General features: G+C 39.7%; 1 protein-coding gene across 3 annotated transcripts in view; it reads right to left on the bottom strand.

Annotated features, from left to right (window-relative positions):
- The window catches only part of col5a3.L (collagen type V alpha 3 L homeolog), a 142,896-nt gene that overhangs the window by 29,024 nt on the left and 98,042 nt on the right, over nucleotides 1–15,830 (bottom strand). For all 3 annotated transcript variants that reach the window (XM_041587221.1, XM_018253662.2, XM_018253663.2), the window contains 13 exons: nucleotides 14,479–14,523; nucleotides 12,633–12,731; nucleotides 12,481–12,534; nucleotides 11,279–11,323; nucleotides 7,824–7,877; nucleotides 6,328–6,372; nucleotides 6,014–6,067; nucleotides 3,935–3,979; nucleotides 3,173–3,226; nucleotides 2,356–2,463; nucleotides 2,217–2,270; nucleotides 989–1,042; nucleotides 459–503 (listed from right to left, as the gene is read on the bottom strand). In XM_041587221.1, the coding sequence (XP_041443155.1) occupies nucleotides 459–503; nucleotides 989–1,042; nucleotides 2,217–2,270; nucleotides 2,356–2,463; nucleotides 3,173–3,226; nucleotides 3,935–3,979; nucleotides 6,014–6,067; nucleotides 6,328–6,372; nucleotides 7,824–7,877; nucleotides 11,279–11,323; nucleotides 12,481–12,534; nucleotides 12,633–12,731; nucleotides 14,479–14,523 (756 nt within the window). The remainder of the gene's footprint in view (nucleotides 1–458; nucleotides 504–988; nucleotides 1,043–2,216; nucleotides 2,271–2,355; nucleotides 2,464–3,172; nucleotides 3,227–3,934; nucleotides 3,980–6,013; nucleotides 6,068–6,327; nucleotides 6,373–7,823; nucleotides 7,878–11,278; nucleotides 11,324–12,480; nucleotides 12,535–12,632; nucleotides 12,732–14,478; nucleotides 14,524–15,830) is intronic.

The raw sequence follows: 15,830 nt of genomic DNA, 5'->3' as shown, positions 1-15,830 counted from the left end.
CCTGGCAGTCAGAAAAGTTTTAATGAATTGACAAATTTGTAAAAGAAGATAAATGTGTCACTTCATCAGAATGTGAGAGGTTTGAGCGCATTCATTTTCAGTTGGAGCTAGTGCTCAGTGCTGCTCAGAAGCAGAGTTAAACACTAGCAGCAGCCCAAATCCTTGCTCCATGCATGTAACCTGCATCACAGAAAAAGGATTTGGACCAGTATTTTCCATGCTAGAACAAATCATTTACCATATATGATAAACTGCTAATTAAAAAAAGATCTGCACCATTACCAGCCATAGAAAAAATCTGATTGATAAATCTGCCCCTTATTGTAAATCATCCCTTCTGTTTTGCCCTAGGTCTCACTGCAATTTAAGACATCCCTGCTTGTAAGGTAATACCATTGCTTATGAACAAACCTATATTTTCTATATAATGTGTAGTGGGAATACACAAGGTAACTTACTGTAGGGCCTCGTTGACCTGGAGGTCCTGCTTGTCCAGCTCTCCCCTAAAGAAAGGACCAGTGAGTGTGGATTAGTAAAGAAAAAGAAAAAAATTGCTGACATCACTTATAATAATATAATAATATAATTATTATAATTATATTATAATATAATAATAATATTAAAGGTAAAGTAACAATAAAGCATTCTGTATGGTATGGATTAGCAGTGCAGCTGATCCTATCCTGTGTTTCAATAAAAGCATGGAATCAGGCCAATATAAAGAACATGTTTTAACACATCTGATAAACCATATCTGGTAGACAAGTTTATATATGTGAGTGGGACCAAATAAATCGAGGAGGAGGATCCACACCCTAAAGCTCTGAATTTGGTGAAAAGCAAATTAATGGAACATTTATGATAGGGAGACTAAATGGACCTTTTATCCCTTTATATCTCTGTATTAATAATACAAATCCCCTTTGTAATTATTTAAAATAACATAGCTCCAGATATAATGAAATTCACATATCCTAAAAAAACTCACCCTCTTGCCTTTCTCTCCAATTGCTCCCAATGGTCCAGCAAAGCCATTGGAGCCCTGTAAAGAAAAGTGGTTGCATTGCATAAGTGTTTCGTCTTCCCATAGCTTCTCTGCTTCAGAGAAAATGCTGAATGGTGCTTCATATGAAACTCATATGAAACTTTAGTAAGGATATGGGATGTCCACCTGAGGCCAGAGGGTGGCCAGACCCTATAATATAAATATATATTTCTTCCATTTAAATGGAAGAAATCTGTACCTAGTGCCCATGTTACACTCCAGATTAAATAGTTTATCACTGTAAGGACAAAAACATATGGACATCAGACATTTTACCAATGACACCCCTCATTTGGCCACCCATTGTGACTTGAAGCCAATGGTAGCAATCTCAATGATTTCTGTGGGAACCTGTACTTCACCTCTGCAAATCAACGTTTAACATCTCTTTTGACTTTGATGTCCCTGTGCTTTGGATCCTTTTGAGTTGATGTGCTTCAGAGCTCTGTAAATTAAGCTCCTTCCATTCCAACATTAATAGAATGTGCATATTGGACAGGTCTGGTATGGATACGTTCTTAAAGTTGCTTGCTAAGGAACTACAGCTGAACATTAGACACTGGTTTAAGAAACCTGTATCTAGTAATTCACCTGTGGGCATAGCCACATACCCTATGGAAACCAGTAAGAAAATAGGCACTGTTGTATAGCCCCAGCTGCTTCCCAAAATATACCAGAAATACTCAGGTCTGCTAAAGATATACAGTAATATGCAAGGCAACTGAGAGATATTCAATAACCTTGGGTGTTACTAGTGCTACACTACTATTCTCTTCTGCCTACTGTATGTATAAAAGGCTCAAGATACTGGAGACATTAATGAAGAAGGGAAATTTCCACTACTAGACATCTGTAGCACATGAATACATGACTCTTCTAGTGGTCAAAGTCAGTGGCAAGAAGAATATGTATTCACCAAGACATCACCCCTTGGTCCCTTGTCCCATACTATCCCACAGTATTAAGGGAATTATAGTAGTACTAACTGGAAGATAAGCAAAGATATGTAGTATTACTTGAAGGAACTTGATGTTAAAATACTTCAGCCGGGTTATTAAAGGAAATCCCTCTGACCAGGACCATGAGATCTATAGTTTTATAGTTTATACCAGAACAAAACAAACCTGAACATATTGAAAAAAAAGAAAGAAATAAGAAACTTTTATATTACCTTGCTACCTTGACGGCCTGGATATCCGGGAAGTCCTGGTACACCCAGCTTTCCCTGATGGCATAAAGGACAAGTATTTTAGGAACTTGTATAGAATAGCCACAGGCTTATAGCAGGAATTTTAAGTAAAGCCACATACCTTCTCACCAGGTACCCCCATTTGTCCTATTTCACCAAAGGGTCCAGCCTGCCCTTTTGGCCCCTCGGGACCATCCTCTCCACGTACTCCAAGAGTACCAGGGTCCCCCTAAAAAGTTGCAATAGTGGGAAAGCAAAGAGGGCATGTGAATCTCACAATGCATTATCTGCTTGTTCCAGATTGGAAACCACTATATTAACTACAGGATCCTCCAGGCTGGGGATAATTTGGGGATAATAGGGGATAATTTGACCCCACAAAACTGACAAACTGCCATATATAAATGTACAGTTATAAGCTCTCCCATGGAAAGTCATCTATTGAAGGCCTCCCCAAACATATATGCTACGCTCCTCCCCTACAGTCCAGCCAATGGGCCCCCTAAGGGGACAGACTCCACAGTTTGTGAATTGCTGGTCTAATGTATGTAGCCTACAGTTCTGCAATGTACCAGCTGATTGACTTCCTGTGACTGCATTGGAATTGAGATGCTGTGAATCAAATGGTTCTCATGGTGGATCCTTTGGTCAAAATAGTCTCAACAGAAACTTTTTAAAATTAAACATTTGTCTAAATAAGGTTTTTATAGATTAAAGTTGAAAAGGTAAACCTTATTGAAAAAGTGTCTATTTCAGTTTCCCATAAATAGCTCCTATAGTCAGGCCCTTAAATAATGTCAGAGTGGGTTACACCTGGAGGGGTATATGATAAATGAATGGCCTCTCAATATACCAGCCTCCTTATTCGAGCATTTGGTTCCCATGTAAATACATCAGTATCCTATGCTTGTTTGTGCTTCCTAAAATGTTCAACTTACCCTGTCTCCTTTGAGTCCCATGTCTCCTTTAAAACCTGGAAATCCATCTTCACCCTGTCAGAGACAAGTTACTAATGGTTAGGGTCATTTGGTTTTTAACACATCAACAAACAATGATGGTCATTGATATATAGACTATAATGATGGTCTGTATAGAATCTGGTGCCACCATAATGACTTCACAGTAAAAGGACCGCACTGACGACATTGTAATGAAATCATACAACATGATGAATGTAAACTTTGGTAACTCATTTGTTATGAAAATCTGAAAAAAATATTGAGCTAGCACAGACAAGAGACTCATGTTGCCAACAACCACCTTTTTTAGGCACACACAGAACCTTAGCCTTCTTTGCATGGATTTAAGTCTGCTTCGGAAGATTCTGACATCCTAGATGCCAGAGCCCTCCCTTTGTTTCTCCCTCACCAGCTGTGGATAGGGTGGAGGGGGTCTCTAGAGGAGAGTGATACACTAACTTACTATTAGAGATGGGATTGCCCTGGAACAACTCAACTTGAGGTGAAGGTCTCACCTCACCTTGAGGCAGAAGTTACCCTGCACAGATGACTATATTGTAAGGTGGTTGTTAGGAGCCCTAGAGAAGTCAAGAGTAAGCTGTACCAATGCATCATCGGTTGGTTGTAATGGGCATTCCATATCAGTTTCTTCATGCTCTAAATCTCATCTCTTCTCCAAATAAACATCTTTAGAGTACATGATTTCTCATCTTCTGGGTTAATGGGTTAGAAAACACTTACCTTCTCCCCTTTGCTTCCCTTTGGCCCTCTTACTCCAAAGGCTCCCTATTGAAACAAAATTTATATAATGACAATTTGCTTCTGTGCCCCTCTCTTAAAGGAAAACTGACACTGTCTGTAGTGGCTGCATTGGAGAAATCTTCAACAATTTATAGCTTTGAGATATTTGATAATTGATTAGTGAGCCATCTCAGCCTAACATTTCTTGCACAGTCCCAGACTAATTGGAGGATCAAATGGATGCACCAGGTGAAAATGGTTATTTTGAAGGAACTGTGACAGTTGGCAATTTCTCGGGTGTAATAAACAAATTCCATCATAAGTCATGGATTTGGAATGCCCAGCTGCAAACCATCATGACTGAGAGCAGATGAATAAACACTTTAGCATCTCAAAAACTCAGATAAATTAAAATAAATAAAACAAATGTATTTGTGAAAATTGCACGCCCACTACAATTCAGGTGTATTATTTAAAGTAAGAGTTGGATGCTAGTTACCCTTTAATCCATCAAATTTTTAGAATGTTTACAACTACAATTGTAGCCGCATTAAAATGAGTGTAACTAGCTTCACATATTCTACTTATTTAGGAAACATACTGGTTGTGGAATAAAAGAACAGCTTTTCCCTGCATATTTAGATATTTTATTTTATTACACAATCTATACATTAATGCGTTGCTTACTTAAATGATGTGTTGTGCCAAGCAACCAGGGTCGGAACTGGGGGTACAGAAAAGGCATTTGTGTAATTAGGGGGCAATTGGAAGCGGAGTGATCTACGAGAAGGGAGAGACCAGAGAGCATCATGGCATGGCAAGTGGACCAGGTGGGGGTTGATGATGGGGGTGGACTGAGCTGACAGTTGGAGGTTGGATGGTGGGATGTGGAATGTGGTGGTCAGGTTCAAGTACTACTTGATCCCTCTCTGCAAGCAACACTTTGTTTCTAGTTGAGCCCAAGAGCAATTTTAAAAAAAGATTAAATGTCTAATGGGCCTCATTCTGAGGGCTATGATTGGCCTATTCAGTTAACCAGTCAGATATGGAAATCAAGTTGGGTATGGGCGAATAAATTCGCCTGGCACAAATTTGGGGAATATTTCTGCGTTTTGCCGCGGGCGAATAAATTCATAAATCCACGAAAAGTCGCTCGCGTCAAAATTGCCGCGCGTAAACACTATTCAGACGCCCATTGACATTAACGCCAGCGGCAAAATTGATGCGACTTTTCGGATGCATGTCCAAAATTGGATGTGGGCATCAATTTTCGATTTACACAATTTTTTCGCCATTTCTCGAATTTTTTCGGCGAATCGAAACAGGAGAAATTCGCCCATCACTAGTTAAGTAGACTAGAGAATGGTCAATTTGAGGAATCCTTAAGTTTCCTTATACTCTATGCTAAACTAAGTGCCATGTCTGATGGACATAATTTTGCAAAGGCATCTAGAGCTGTAGCTTTGTCTGCCCCATTATTAAGTCAATCTTGGAAAGAAGAGGGTTTCACGTTAAGGTTGTCTTCCTAAATAAGCATTAATATCAGATGCAAACGTCAGGTAAGTAGTCAGAATAGATCTTCAATTCCCAACAGTTTCTTTTGCATTCTTCTGCTCTCAACTAGAAGTTCAGTGTGAAAGTTGAAGCTGATGAGTGTTTTTCAGCCCCAATAAATGAAGTTGCTATGATACTATATTAAATCAAAGAGCCACCAGGCACAATTAGCCAGCAACCCTACAGTTGTTATTGCTTAAAGTCAACAGTTACTCTCAGCAACCACAACCAGCTGGTGCATTTGTTTGTGATCCTTGATATGAATACACACGTGTGCTACCTGCCCTCTTGCATTTTAAGAAATGGAAATTGCCCCCAAGGAAGTTAATTTTCGTTCTTGCTTGGAAGCATTAATCTTGTGTTTCAACAATTAACCAGTTCAAAGATTGCACAGATGCCAATCCCATCCAGTAAATCCAGGTAAATGTGCTTATCAGTGTCCTTGCATACTTTTTCTCTTTAAATTATGCCTCATAAAGACATATTTCCAAAGGCTTGTTAATGAAAAAGGATGTTACTACTTACCTTTACTCCACGTGTTCCGGGGTAACCGATTGGGCCAGGGGAGCCTGGTGGACCCTAAAAGAAATATTTGCAACATCAGTCAATAGCCTTAAGAAGTATATACTGAATTCTAATTTGCTAGTAACAGTATGGATATTAGCTGAGATGTATCTACTGCTTCTCCATTGTCATGTCAGGATTCTTTTTTGTTATTGTATATCATTTCTTTAGGATCCCACAGCTGGAAGTCTGATCTACATTATTATTATTATTTTAGTGCTATCTTTCCAACACATTCCTATTACTGCTTTATTGTATATCCCCCATATACTCACCTGAATTCCCTTCTCACCAGCTGGCCCTTCTCTTCCTGGATGCCCCTGTAAAGTAATTGTTACCAAATTTAATTACAAAGACTTGTTTCCTTTTAATATCAGCTTTGGTTTGACTTTAGCTGCCCTGGACCATTGGCATGTATAGTGCATTCCAGTCTAGTATTAATTCTAACACACAATGCATTGTTTTAAAATGTATGTAGCTCAGTGGATGAATGACATCTGGTGTTAAAAGTTTGGTCAATGGTAAGCACATGATTTAGACATAAGATGATGTTCTATCATTTTCCAAGATGGCGGCACAGCAGTCCATTATACTTTAAAATGTACAAGACAGAAGGTATGTTTTTGGGGCAAGTAAGACTAGAGTTTGAAGTGACAGGGGGGCAAACAATACTGGGGTGCAGTTGTTGTTTTAGGATTTATTTGTCCTTTAAGTGGTAAAATCTGCTGCAACCAATCAGCTGGTACTCTTTGCTGACTCCGCACATTTAGGGGCAGATGCATCAAGGGTCGAATATCGAGGGTTAATTAACCCTCAATATTCGACTGGGAATGAAAATCCTTCGACTTCGAATATCGAAGTCGAAGGATTTTGCGCAAAAACTGCGATCGAGCGATTAAATCCTCCGAATCGGACGATTCAAAGGATTTTAATCCAACGATCGAAGGATTATCCTTCGACCAAAAAAACTTAGCCAAGCCTATGGGGACCTTCCCCATAGGCTAACATTGGGTTCGGTAGCTTTTAGGTGTCGAACTAGGGGGTCGAAGTTTTTTCTTAAAAAGACAGCACTTCGACTATCGAATGGTCAAATAGTCGAACGATTTTTAGTTCGAATCCTTCGATTTGAAGTCAAAGTCGTAGTCGAAGGTCGAAGTAGCCCATTTCATGGTCGAAGTAGACAAAAAACACTTTGAAATTCGAAGTTTTTTTACTTCGAACCCTTCATTTTAAGTTAATGAATTGGCCCCTTAGAATAATACAACTTGAAATGAAACATCTGAATGGCTGATATCACTTGCCGAATTGTTTTGCATATACAGGTATAGGATCCCTTATCCGGAAACCCAAATTACGGAATGGCTGTCTCCCATAGACTCCATTTTATCCAAATAATCCAAATTTTTAAAAATGATTTCCTTTTTCTCTGTAATAATAAAACAGTAGCTTGTACTTGATCCCAACGAAGATATAATTAATCCTTATTGGAAGCAAAACCAGCCTATTGGGTTTATTTAATGTTTGAATGAATTTCTATTCATCCATTATCCGAAAAATCCCAGGTCCCGAGCATTCTGGATAACAGGTCCCATACCTGTACTGCATTTTTTTTACATTTTATAAGCAAACGATAAAACATGTGCTCAGTGTCTACAAGCATATAAAGCACAATAGGTTCACAAAAACCTATATTATATATGTGAAAATTGGTTTGCATTAACAATTTTATTACACCCCCCTTAATTATCTTACAGAAGTTCATTGTACTCACAGGTGGCCCATCTGATCCAGCCAGTCCTGAGATTCCTTGCTTTCCCGGGGGACCCTGTGTGAAAACAGAAGGTTTAGATCATTGAGTCAGGGTTCCATTAGTTGAGAAGAGGGGTTTGCCACTACTAGTGATATTTTCCAGCCATAGAGCACAATATAATAAGGAGGTTTTTCGTGTTATCTGTGAATATTTAGGAAAGCAGTGGCTTGCTAGGATTAGTGGGTCATACTTACATAAGCAGGAAGTCAGCTTATTCAAGTAAGCAGAAAAAGAGCATGTTATACAACAAAATATATCGAAACATTATTCTACGTTATTTTAGTCGTTTACAGGATAGCTGAAGAGATTTACAGATGAAGGCAATTTCATACTAATCCATGTCCATGCCAAATGGCTGACCATCTGTTGAGTCAGAGGTGGATGGTATAAATGACTGTGTGACAGTAACATAAGTGACATAACAATAAGGATGTCACAATTTATAACTGTCTAGATTCGGGCAGTTTACAGAAAGTTATGAAAGGTTTACAGATGGATTATGCTTTCTTGATAATCCTCATTTATACCAAATATCTGACAGCCTGACAGGTGGATAGTAAATAAATATTAAATTAATACTTTAAATGACGTCACAATGTACACCTGCATTGTGTACAGAATGGTATAATCGATTTACAAATAGGCAATGCTTTTAAGTAATCCCAGTTCATACAACATGACTGACTGCCTGTTCAGTAACAGACGGATAGTATCCACGGGCTGTAATTTAAAAGTGCTTTTGGAATAGAATTATAAAGAAGTCACAATTTAGACCTGCTTGGATTTTGGCAGTTTATGGGAGCACATAAGTGACTGACAGATGTGCTGAATTTTAAATGAATCCTATTTCATACTACATAGCTGACTGCCTGTTCAATAGGACATGGATAGTATAAAGATGATGTATTTTTTAGAGGTTTTTGTGAAATAATTTTAGTTTGGATGCTACCATCTATACCTATTTGGAATTTGAGAATTTACAAGATTACATATAGGAATTACATATATAGTATTCATTCATTTGTTCTAAATGGCTGACCACTTTTATGTAAACTAGTATTACTAAGGACGTTCCCTCAGTCTACGGCATGAGATGTACAGATTAAACATCTGTACAGTGAGATGTGGATAGGATGTGTGTGCTCTTTGCTTATTTATACTTAGTGAATATCCTCCAGTTCAGCAGGAGATGGATAGTTTATAGATTCTGTATTGATGATGTCACAATTTACCTGTTTGGATTTTTGAAGTGTACAGAATAGTATAAGATATGTACAGATTGATAGTGCTTTCATGGTAATTCCAAACGGCTGACGCCTGTTCCGCATGAGGTGGGTGGAGACTGAATGGCTGACCGCCTGTTCAGTATGTGGCGGAGACTGAATGACTGACCGCCTGTTCAGTATGAGGTGGAGGTCGAAAGGCTGACTGCCTGTTCAGTATGAGGTGGAGACTGAATGACTGACCGCCTGTTCAGTATGAGGTGGAGGTCGAAAGGCTGACTGCCTGTTCAGTATGAGGTGGAGGCTGAATGGCTGATCGCCTGTTAAGTATGAGGTGGAGACCAAATGGGTGACCGCATGTTCAGTATGGCATGGAGGCCAAATGGCTGTCCACCTGTTCAGTATGGTCTGGAGACCGAATGGCTGACCGCCTTTTCAGTATGAGGTGGAGACCAAATGGCTGATCGCCTGTTCAGTATGAGGTGGAGACCAAATGGCTGACCACCTGTTCAGTATGAGTTGGAGGCTGAATGGCTAATTGCCTGTTCAGTATGAGGTGGATACTGATTGGCTGACCGCCTGCTCAGTATGAGTTAGATGCCAAATGGCTGACCGCCTGTTCAGTATGAGGTGGAGACCAAATGGCTGACCGCCTGTTCAGTATGGTCTGGAGACCAAATGGCTGACCGCCTGTTCAGTATGAGGTGGAGACCAAATGGCTGATTGCTTGTTCATGATGAGGTGGAGATCAAATGGCTGATCGCCTGTTCAGTATGAGGTGGAGGCTGAATGGCTGACCGCCTGTTCAGTTTGAGGTGGAGACCAAATGGCTGATCGCCTGTTCAGTATGAGTTGGTTGCTGAATGGCTAATTGCCCGTTCAGTATGAGGTGGAGACTGATTGGCTGACCGCCTGTTCAGTATGGTCTGGAGACCTTATGGCTGACCACATTTTCAGTATGAGGTGGAGACCAAATGGCTGATCTCCTGTTCAGTAGGAGGTGAATGCTGTTGATTATGAGGTGGACAGGATGCATGTGTTGTAGGCTCATTCATACTGAATGGTTGAGCACCTGTTCAGTAGGAGGTAGATAGTAGAGGTGTGCTGTATGTCATGGATGTCACAATCTATGAATCTAGAATACCTATGGCAGGTTCTAAAATGGCATAATTAAAAATGTACTGTGTTTGCTCTAAATGACTAACCGCAGTTTAGTAAAAGAGGTATTGTATGCATGTGATGTATATATACATCTTTGTGAATTGCTGTTGCTAAGAATATCACAATTTACACCATCTTAGATTGTGGAAGTTACAGGCTGACCGCCTGTTCAGTATGAGGTTGACAATGTTGAGTAAGATGTATCAGATGTGTTGCACATTCATACTGAATGGTAGATCACCTGTTCAGTAAGAGGTGGATACAGAATGGCTGAGGTGGAAACTGATGAGTAGGAGGTATATCAATGTATGGCTGTCACAATCTACACCTGTTTGGTTTAGTAAAAGAGGTATTGTATGCATGTGATGTATATATACATTTTTGTGAATTGCTGTTGCTAAGAATATCATAATTTACACCATCTTAGATTGTGGAAGTTACAGGATGACATGAGAGATGTACAGATTTCATGGTAATACTCATCTAAACCAAATGGCTGACCGCCTGTTCAGTATGAGGTATAGACCGAATGGCTGACACCTGTTCAGTATGGGTGGAGACCAAATGACTGACCATGTGTTCAGTATGGGTGGAGACCAAATGGCTGACCGCCTGTTCAGTATGGGTGGAGACCAAATGGCTGACCGCCTGTTCAGTATGAGGTTGACAATGTTGAGTAAGATGTATCAGATGTGTTGCAGGCTCATTCATACTGAATGGTAGATCACCTGTTCAGTAAGAGGTGGATACAGAATGGCTGAGGTGGAAACTGATGAGTAAGAGGTATGTCAATGTATGGAAGTCACAATCTACACCTGTTTGGATTGTGGCAGGTTAAAAGATGGTGTTTGAATGAAATGCTTTCATATTCAAACTTGTTCAATAGGTATACAGGAATAGGATATATATGTGCAGTATTTCGAAAGTTTTTTTTACTAGTGTTAGTGATTGTAGAAGTTTGCACCCACTCTGCTCTATGCAGTATTAGGACAATATGTTTTTTAATGACATCTTTTGGACGGCTCTATTTACCTTCTCCCCAGGCAATCCAATGGGACCTTGAGGTCCAGGCAGACCCTAAGAACAAAGACAGGTATAGATTTAGTACTCATTCCATGAACAATAAACAAAAAGTAGAATGAACAATAATTCTACAAAAAAATAAATCCCTTTACAAAATAAGTACTGTTGCTCAACCACAATGTACTGAAATTGGGTCATCTGTAAATGAGCCAGAATGGTAACTGTCCCAGCCGCACCAGATATCAGTTGAAAAAGGCAATTGTTTTTTTCCTGAGCACAGGCCAATGTCAAGATAAGACCAAACCATCAGCCAATTTTTGTCCATGCATGGGCTCATGAAAGAGTCACAATAATTTTTGGTTTCACTTTGTATTGTTTAAAAAAATATTAGAAATAATTTTAGAAAGATTGAGAGGAGCATACTTATTTTCTTTTGCTGTTGCCACTAGCTTTTATGAAGGTGTTCATGATTCAGCTTGCTGTTTTAGACTTGTCATTTGCTTTATACAACCTCCCCTAGTTGTTTTATTATTCTAATCCTCTAACAAACAGCTAGAAAAGGTATGGTATGGTTGGCATGGGGACATGTTCTGACATAACTGGGGGTCTGAACAGCTGAAAGGGGTTATAAATGGAAATCTCCATGGCAGTTATTACACAATACTTTTAGTCTGTATGGAGAGATAACATAGACCATAGGTATAGGTATTCCACTGTAATAAGCACAATTCTAGATGCCACAAAATTATGCAACACGGGAATCCAACTTTTAATAACTGGTCCTGTAGAAACAACTGAGGTAATAGTGGCCCTTTCTACATAGGAATACATTTTTAGCTCAGGGCCTCCTTCCCATAAAAACACAAGAAGGTTCCTAGGTTGTCTTTCATGTTAATATCAAAGTCATTGTTCTTTATGGACATGAGCATTGGATAGACCTCAATGCTTGATTTATGGTTACCTGCATTTCTCATCAATTGAGTTAAGTAGAGGAAGGTTCTCATGCTGTTGTCTACACTAGTGTTTGGCTAAATGCCAACTCACTACAAGGACTTATGGTTTGCAGGGAGGAATCTACTCTCAAATTTAACACCAGGAAACTTTAATTTAAAATTTAAAGACCAGTAAAGCAAACTGGAGTGAAAAATAAAAGGTTACATCTACAAGATCCAAAATCAGAACATTCCTATACTTTTCATGTAGATACCTACATGGGGCCCTGGAGCTCCTTGCTGCCCATTAGGTCCTGCCTCTCCTTGGATACCCTGTTGGGAAAGAATAGCAATTAAAGAAATGCTAGCAATCATTTTATGGTCCAATGGTAATAGTTACTGATGTAATGGGTCTTTATTTGTCTACATGCCTGATTTCCTTTTGGGCCTTGAGCGCCATCAATTCCATTCACTCCTTGCTGACCAGGAGGTCCAGGGGACCCACGGGGTCCAACCAAACCACGAGCACCCTGAAGAAAAAATGTATAAACTCCATATTAGCAACTAAACATATCTTTTTAAATTTGGTCACTGTGGCACTGTGGTGGTAAGCTGCCTTTGATGGGTAGTGTGTAGATGGGTGATGTATGAGGAGTGTCAAGTTGCAAATTTATACTGTAGCCTGTAGGCCTCTAGCAATATCACTGAACCGTGGAGGAGGATCCCGGAAAGGTGTGACTGCTTTGTTATAGTCAATATTCTCACAACAAGCAGAGGAGCTCCAGTCGTGCTGTAAACTCTTCTGAAATTGAGCATATTTCAAGGTATCTAAGAAAATAGGACCACGGTACAGGATTTACCTTGGCATGGGGTATGGGAGTCTAAAAAGATCAAACTCTTCATAAAAACCCAATGTATATAGATATATGCTCTCCCTCCATACTTCATAGCAGTTGTGTAGGACTATCTGACCTCAGCTAACAGCTAGTGGTGATCTAGCAGGGCTGTCCATTTCAAAACCAACATCTACAACATGCTCTGACAAAGTCCAGTAACTCCCCAACCATGCTTTGTTTCACCTGACTACACCCTGCTACATCCTGACCACACCCTTGCTCTGTCCCCTCCAGTCATATAAATACAAATGATTCCCAAAAAACCTATTAAGAACTATTGAAATTGTTTGAATAAAATCATCTAACCCCCCTCTCAGGCCGATCCAACTGATTTATAAAATGGTATGGCAGAAAGGAAGAACCTTACTGTGGCCTATTAAATGTTAATGTTCCAATGTATTTAGAATACTGAGTGTAAAATCAAAACCATGTGTAGATTCCAGCAATTAACAACTGCTGTCCCAGGAAATAGGAAACACCAGGCCAGACCATCTGTTCTAAGGTTAACTAAGTTGCTCCCTTCTAGAACTAGGCCATATTAAAGAACCAGAAAGCTTAGTATTCCCCGGAAAAAAAAAACATCCCAGCTCAACAGCCTTATTCTAATGCTTTGTTCAAAAATGCAGCATGAGTACCATTTTTGTTTACAATCCAGTAAAAAAATAAAAAGGACAAGCAACTTAAAAATATGTAACCTGTAGAAATGTATGTATTCAGCAATGAGTAGTTGAAATGCTGTAGCTGCAAGTAAAAATGTATATAGAAAATAACATTTGAAGCCAGCACTTTATAAATATGTAGTCAACTTTTTGAATTGCATTGTTTCTTGATTTGCCTCAACCAACTAGGTTTAGCTCCAGTGAGACATTTCCAGACTTGACTTGATTGTGGTTGACTTGGTTCAGATGAGAGTTTTGTAGGCCATGGGCAGACCATGTGAAACATCAGGGACAATTCAAAATCCCCAGCTAGAAGGGCTGCACAGGTTGCATTTCATTCAAAGGCCCAAAGCAATGGCAAGGGGGCTACATGAACTAGGTTTGCCACCTATCCACTTTTCACCAAATTAGGAAATCCGGACAGAACATTGACGTTAATGGCACATCGATCAGCTAAACACTGATCGCAACATTTTAACCCTGATAGACCCGCCCGAATGGTCACATGTCACCCAAACCCCAACGTCATCCGTCCTGCTCTCTGCCTGGAGTTCTCGACTGGAAACCACAATAACATATTTGTAAACTATTTTGGGTGCTTAGCAACAGCTAAAAAATTATTGCAACACAATATGAATCAAGGGTTATCTGTTATTTTGTATGTTGCTTGCATGTCCTTTAAGTATCTTTCCATTCTGATTACAACCAGCACCATAACTTACTGCTTCTCCTGGAGAACCGGCAGGCCCCGGTGGTCCAGCAGAACCCTGGAAGAAAAAAAAAAACCACCATAAGAAGATAAAAGTGATACAAAATCAGAAGGTTTATGTACAGAACTGTTAGCTTTGGCCCAAAAATGTGGTAGGTACTAGGAATAATCATGTTGATTGCCTATTATAAATGTATTCATATCTAGATTTTCCCCCCTTATGCTAAATACCTAAAGAATAGCCTATGAAAAACTTCATGAGTTTTAAAACACCTATAGACAGTATAGTTTTCTAGTCTGGCCAACTGCTTGATATAAAGGATACTTGTCCCCACCCATTTCATCTGTCATCAGGGTTTTTAAGTTGTTCTCACAGCATGATTTAAGGAAACCCTGCCTCTGCCCAATTAGATGACAACAGAATGTTCTAAACTTACAGATTGCTTGATTTCAACTACCCCTTCCACCTTCAGAAAGCTGCAATCAATGTCATATAGTCTTGTGCACTACATTATTTAAAGCAGTGACCCCCAACCAGTGGCTCACATGCAACATGTTGCTCTAGGTGTACTGCCAAGTAGAGCCTCCTGTAGGCTGCCAGGTCACATAGGGGCTACAAAATATCAAATCAAAGCCCTCATTTGGCATTTCCAGAGGCATTTTTTCTTGCTTGTGTTGCTCCCAAACTCTTATTTACATTTAAATTTAAATATGACTCACAGGAAAAATAAGGTTGGGGACCCCTGATTTAAAGAATCCCTGCCTCCCAATTAGGGTGTACTACAGTAAGAAGCATCCTTGTTCCGCAACTTGTTTTACAGCTCCTCACCTTTTAAGACTGATGCCACATGAGGCTGAATCTCGCCCTGTACATTGCCTATGCTTTCATCAGCCTTCCTCCTTTACTGAAACGTGAGATGGGATTCAGACCCATGTGGCATAAGACTAAACTGCCTTCACAATGTTCTAATATTGCCCACTGCTGAAGTTAAAGACTACTTGGCTCTTTCTCTGTAGGTTACCACCTTAATGTTCTACTCCAGACTAAATCTCCTGCCTGATTACCCTAATAAGCTGTCCTAGCTGCCCTCAAGTTTCTTCTGTCCTGTCCAACTGCTGAGTTGAGGCAATGGAGATGCAGCAAGAGCAACAATTGGGCATCATTTACAGATCCAGTCTTTGGATGATTCCTATTCTGGGGGCTCTACAATTTCTTATATAGCCCTGTTATGCTTATCAACTGTTAAATCTCCTGAAGGTGAGAGTGCATATTTCTTTTGTAATTTAACTCTCTTACATACAGGGCGGAAGAGTAATATATACAGATTTGGGAACGGGTGCTGTTTCCAGTAAAGGAAAACAATC

This window comes from Xenopus laevis, chromosome 3L (genome assembly GCF_017654675.1).
Source record: "Xenopus laevis strain J_2021 chromosome 3L, Xenopus_laevis_v10.1, whole genome shotgun sequence".
Taxonomy (NCBI): Eukaryota; Metazoa; Chordata; class Amphibia; order Anura; family Pipidae; genus Xenopus; species Xenopus laevis.
The sequence above is the reverse complement of the archived record's forward strand: the minus strand, read 5'-3'. Positions and strand labels throughout refer to the sequence as shown.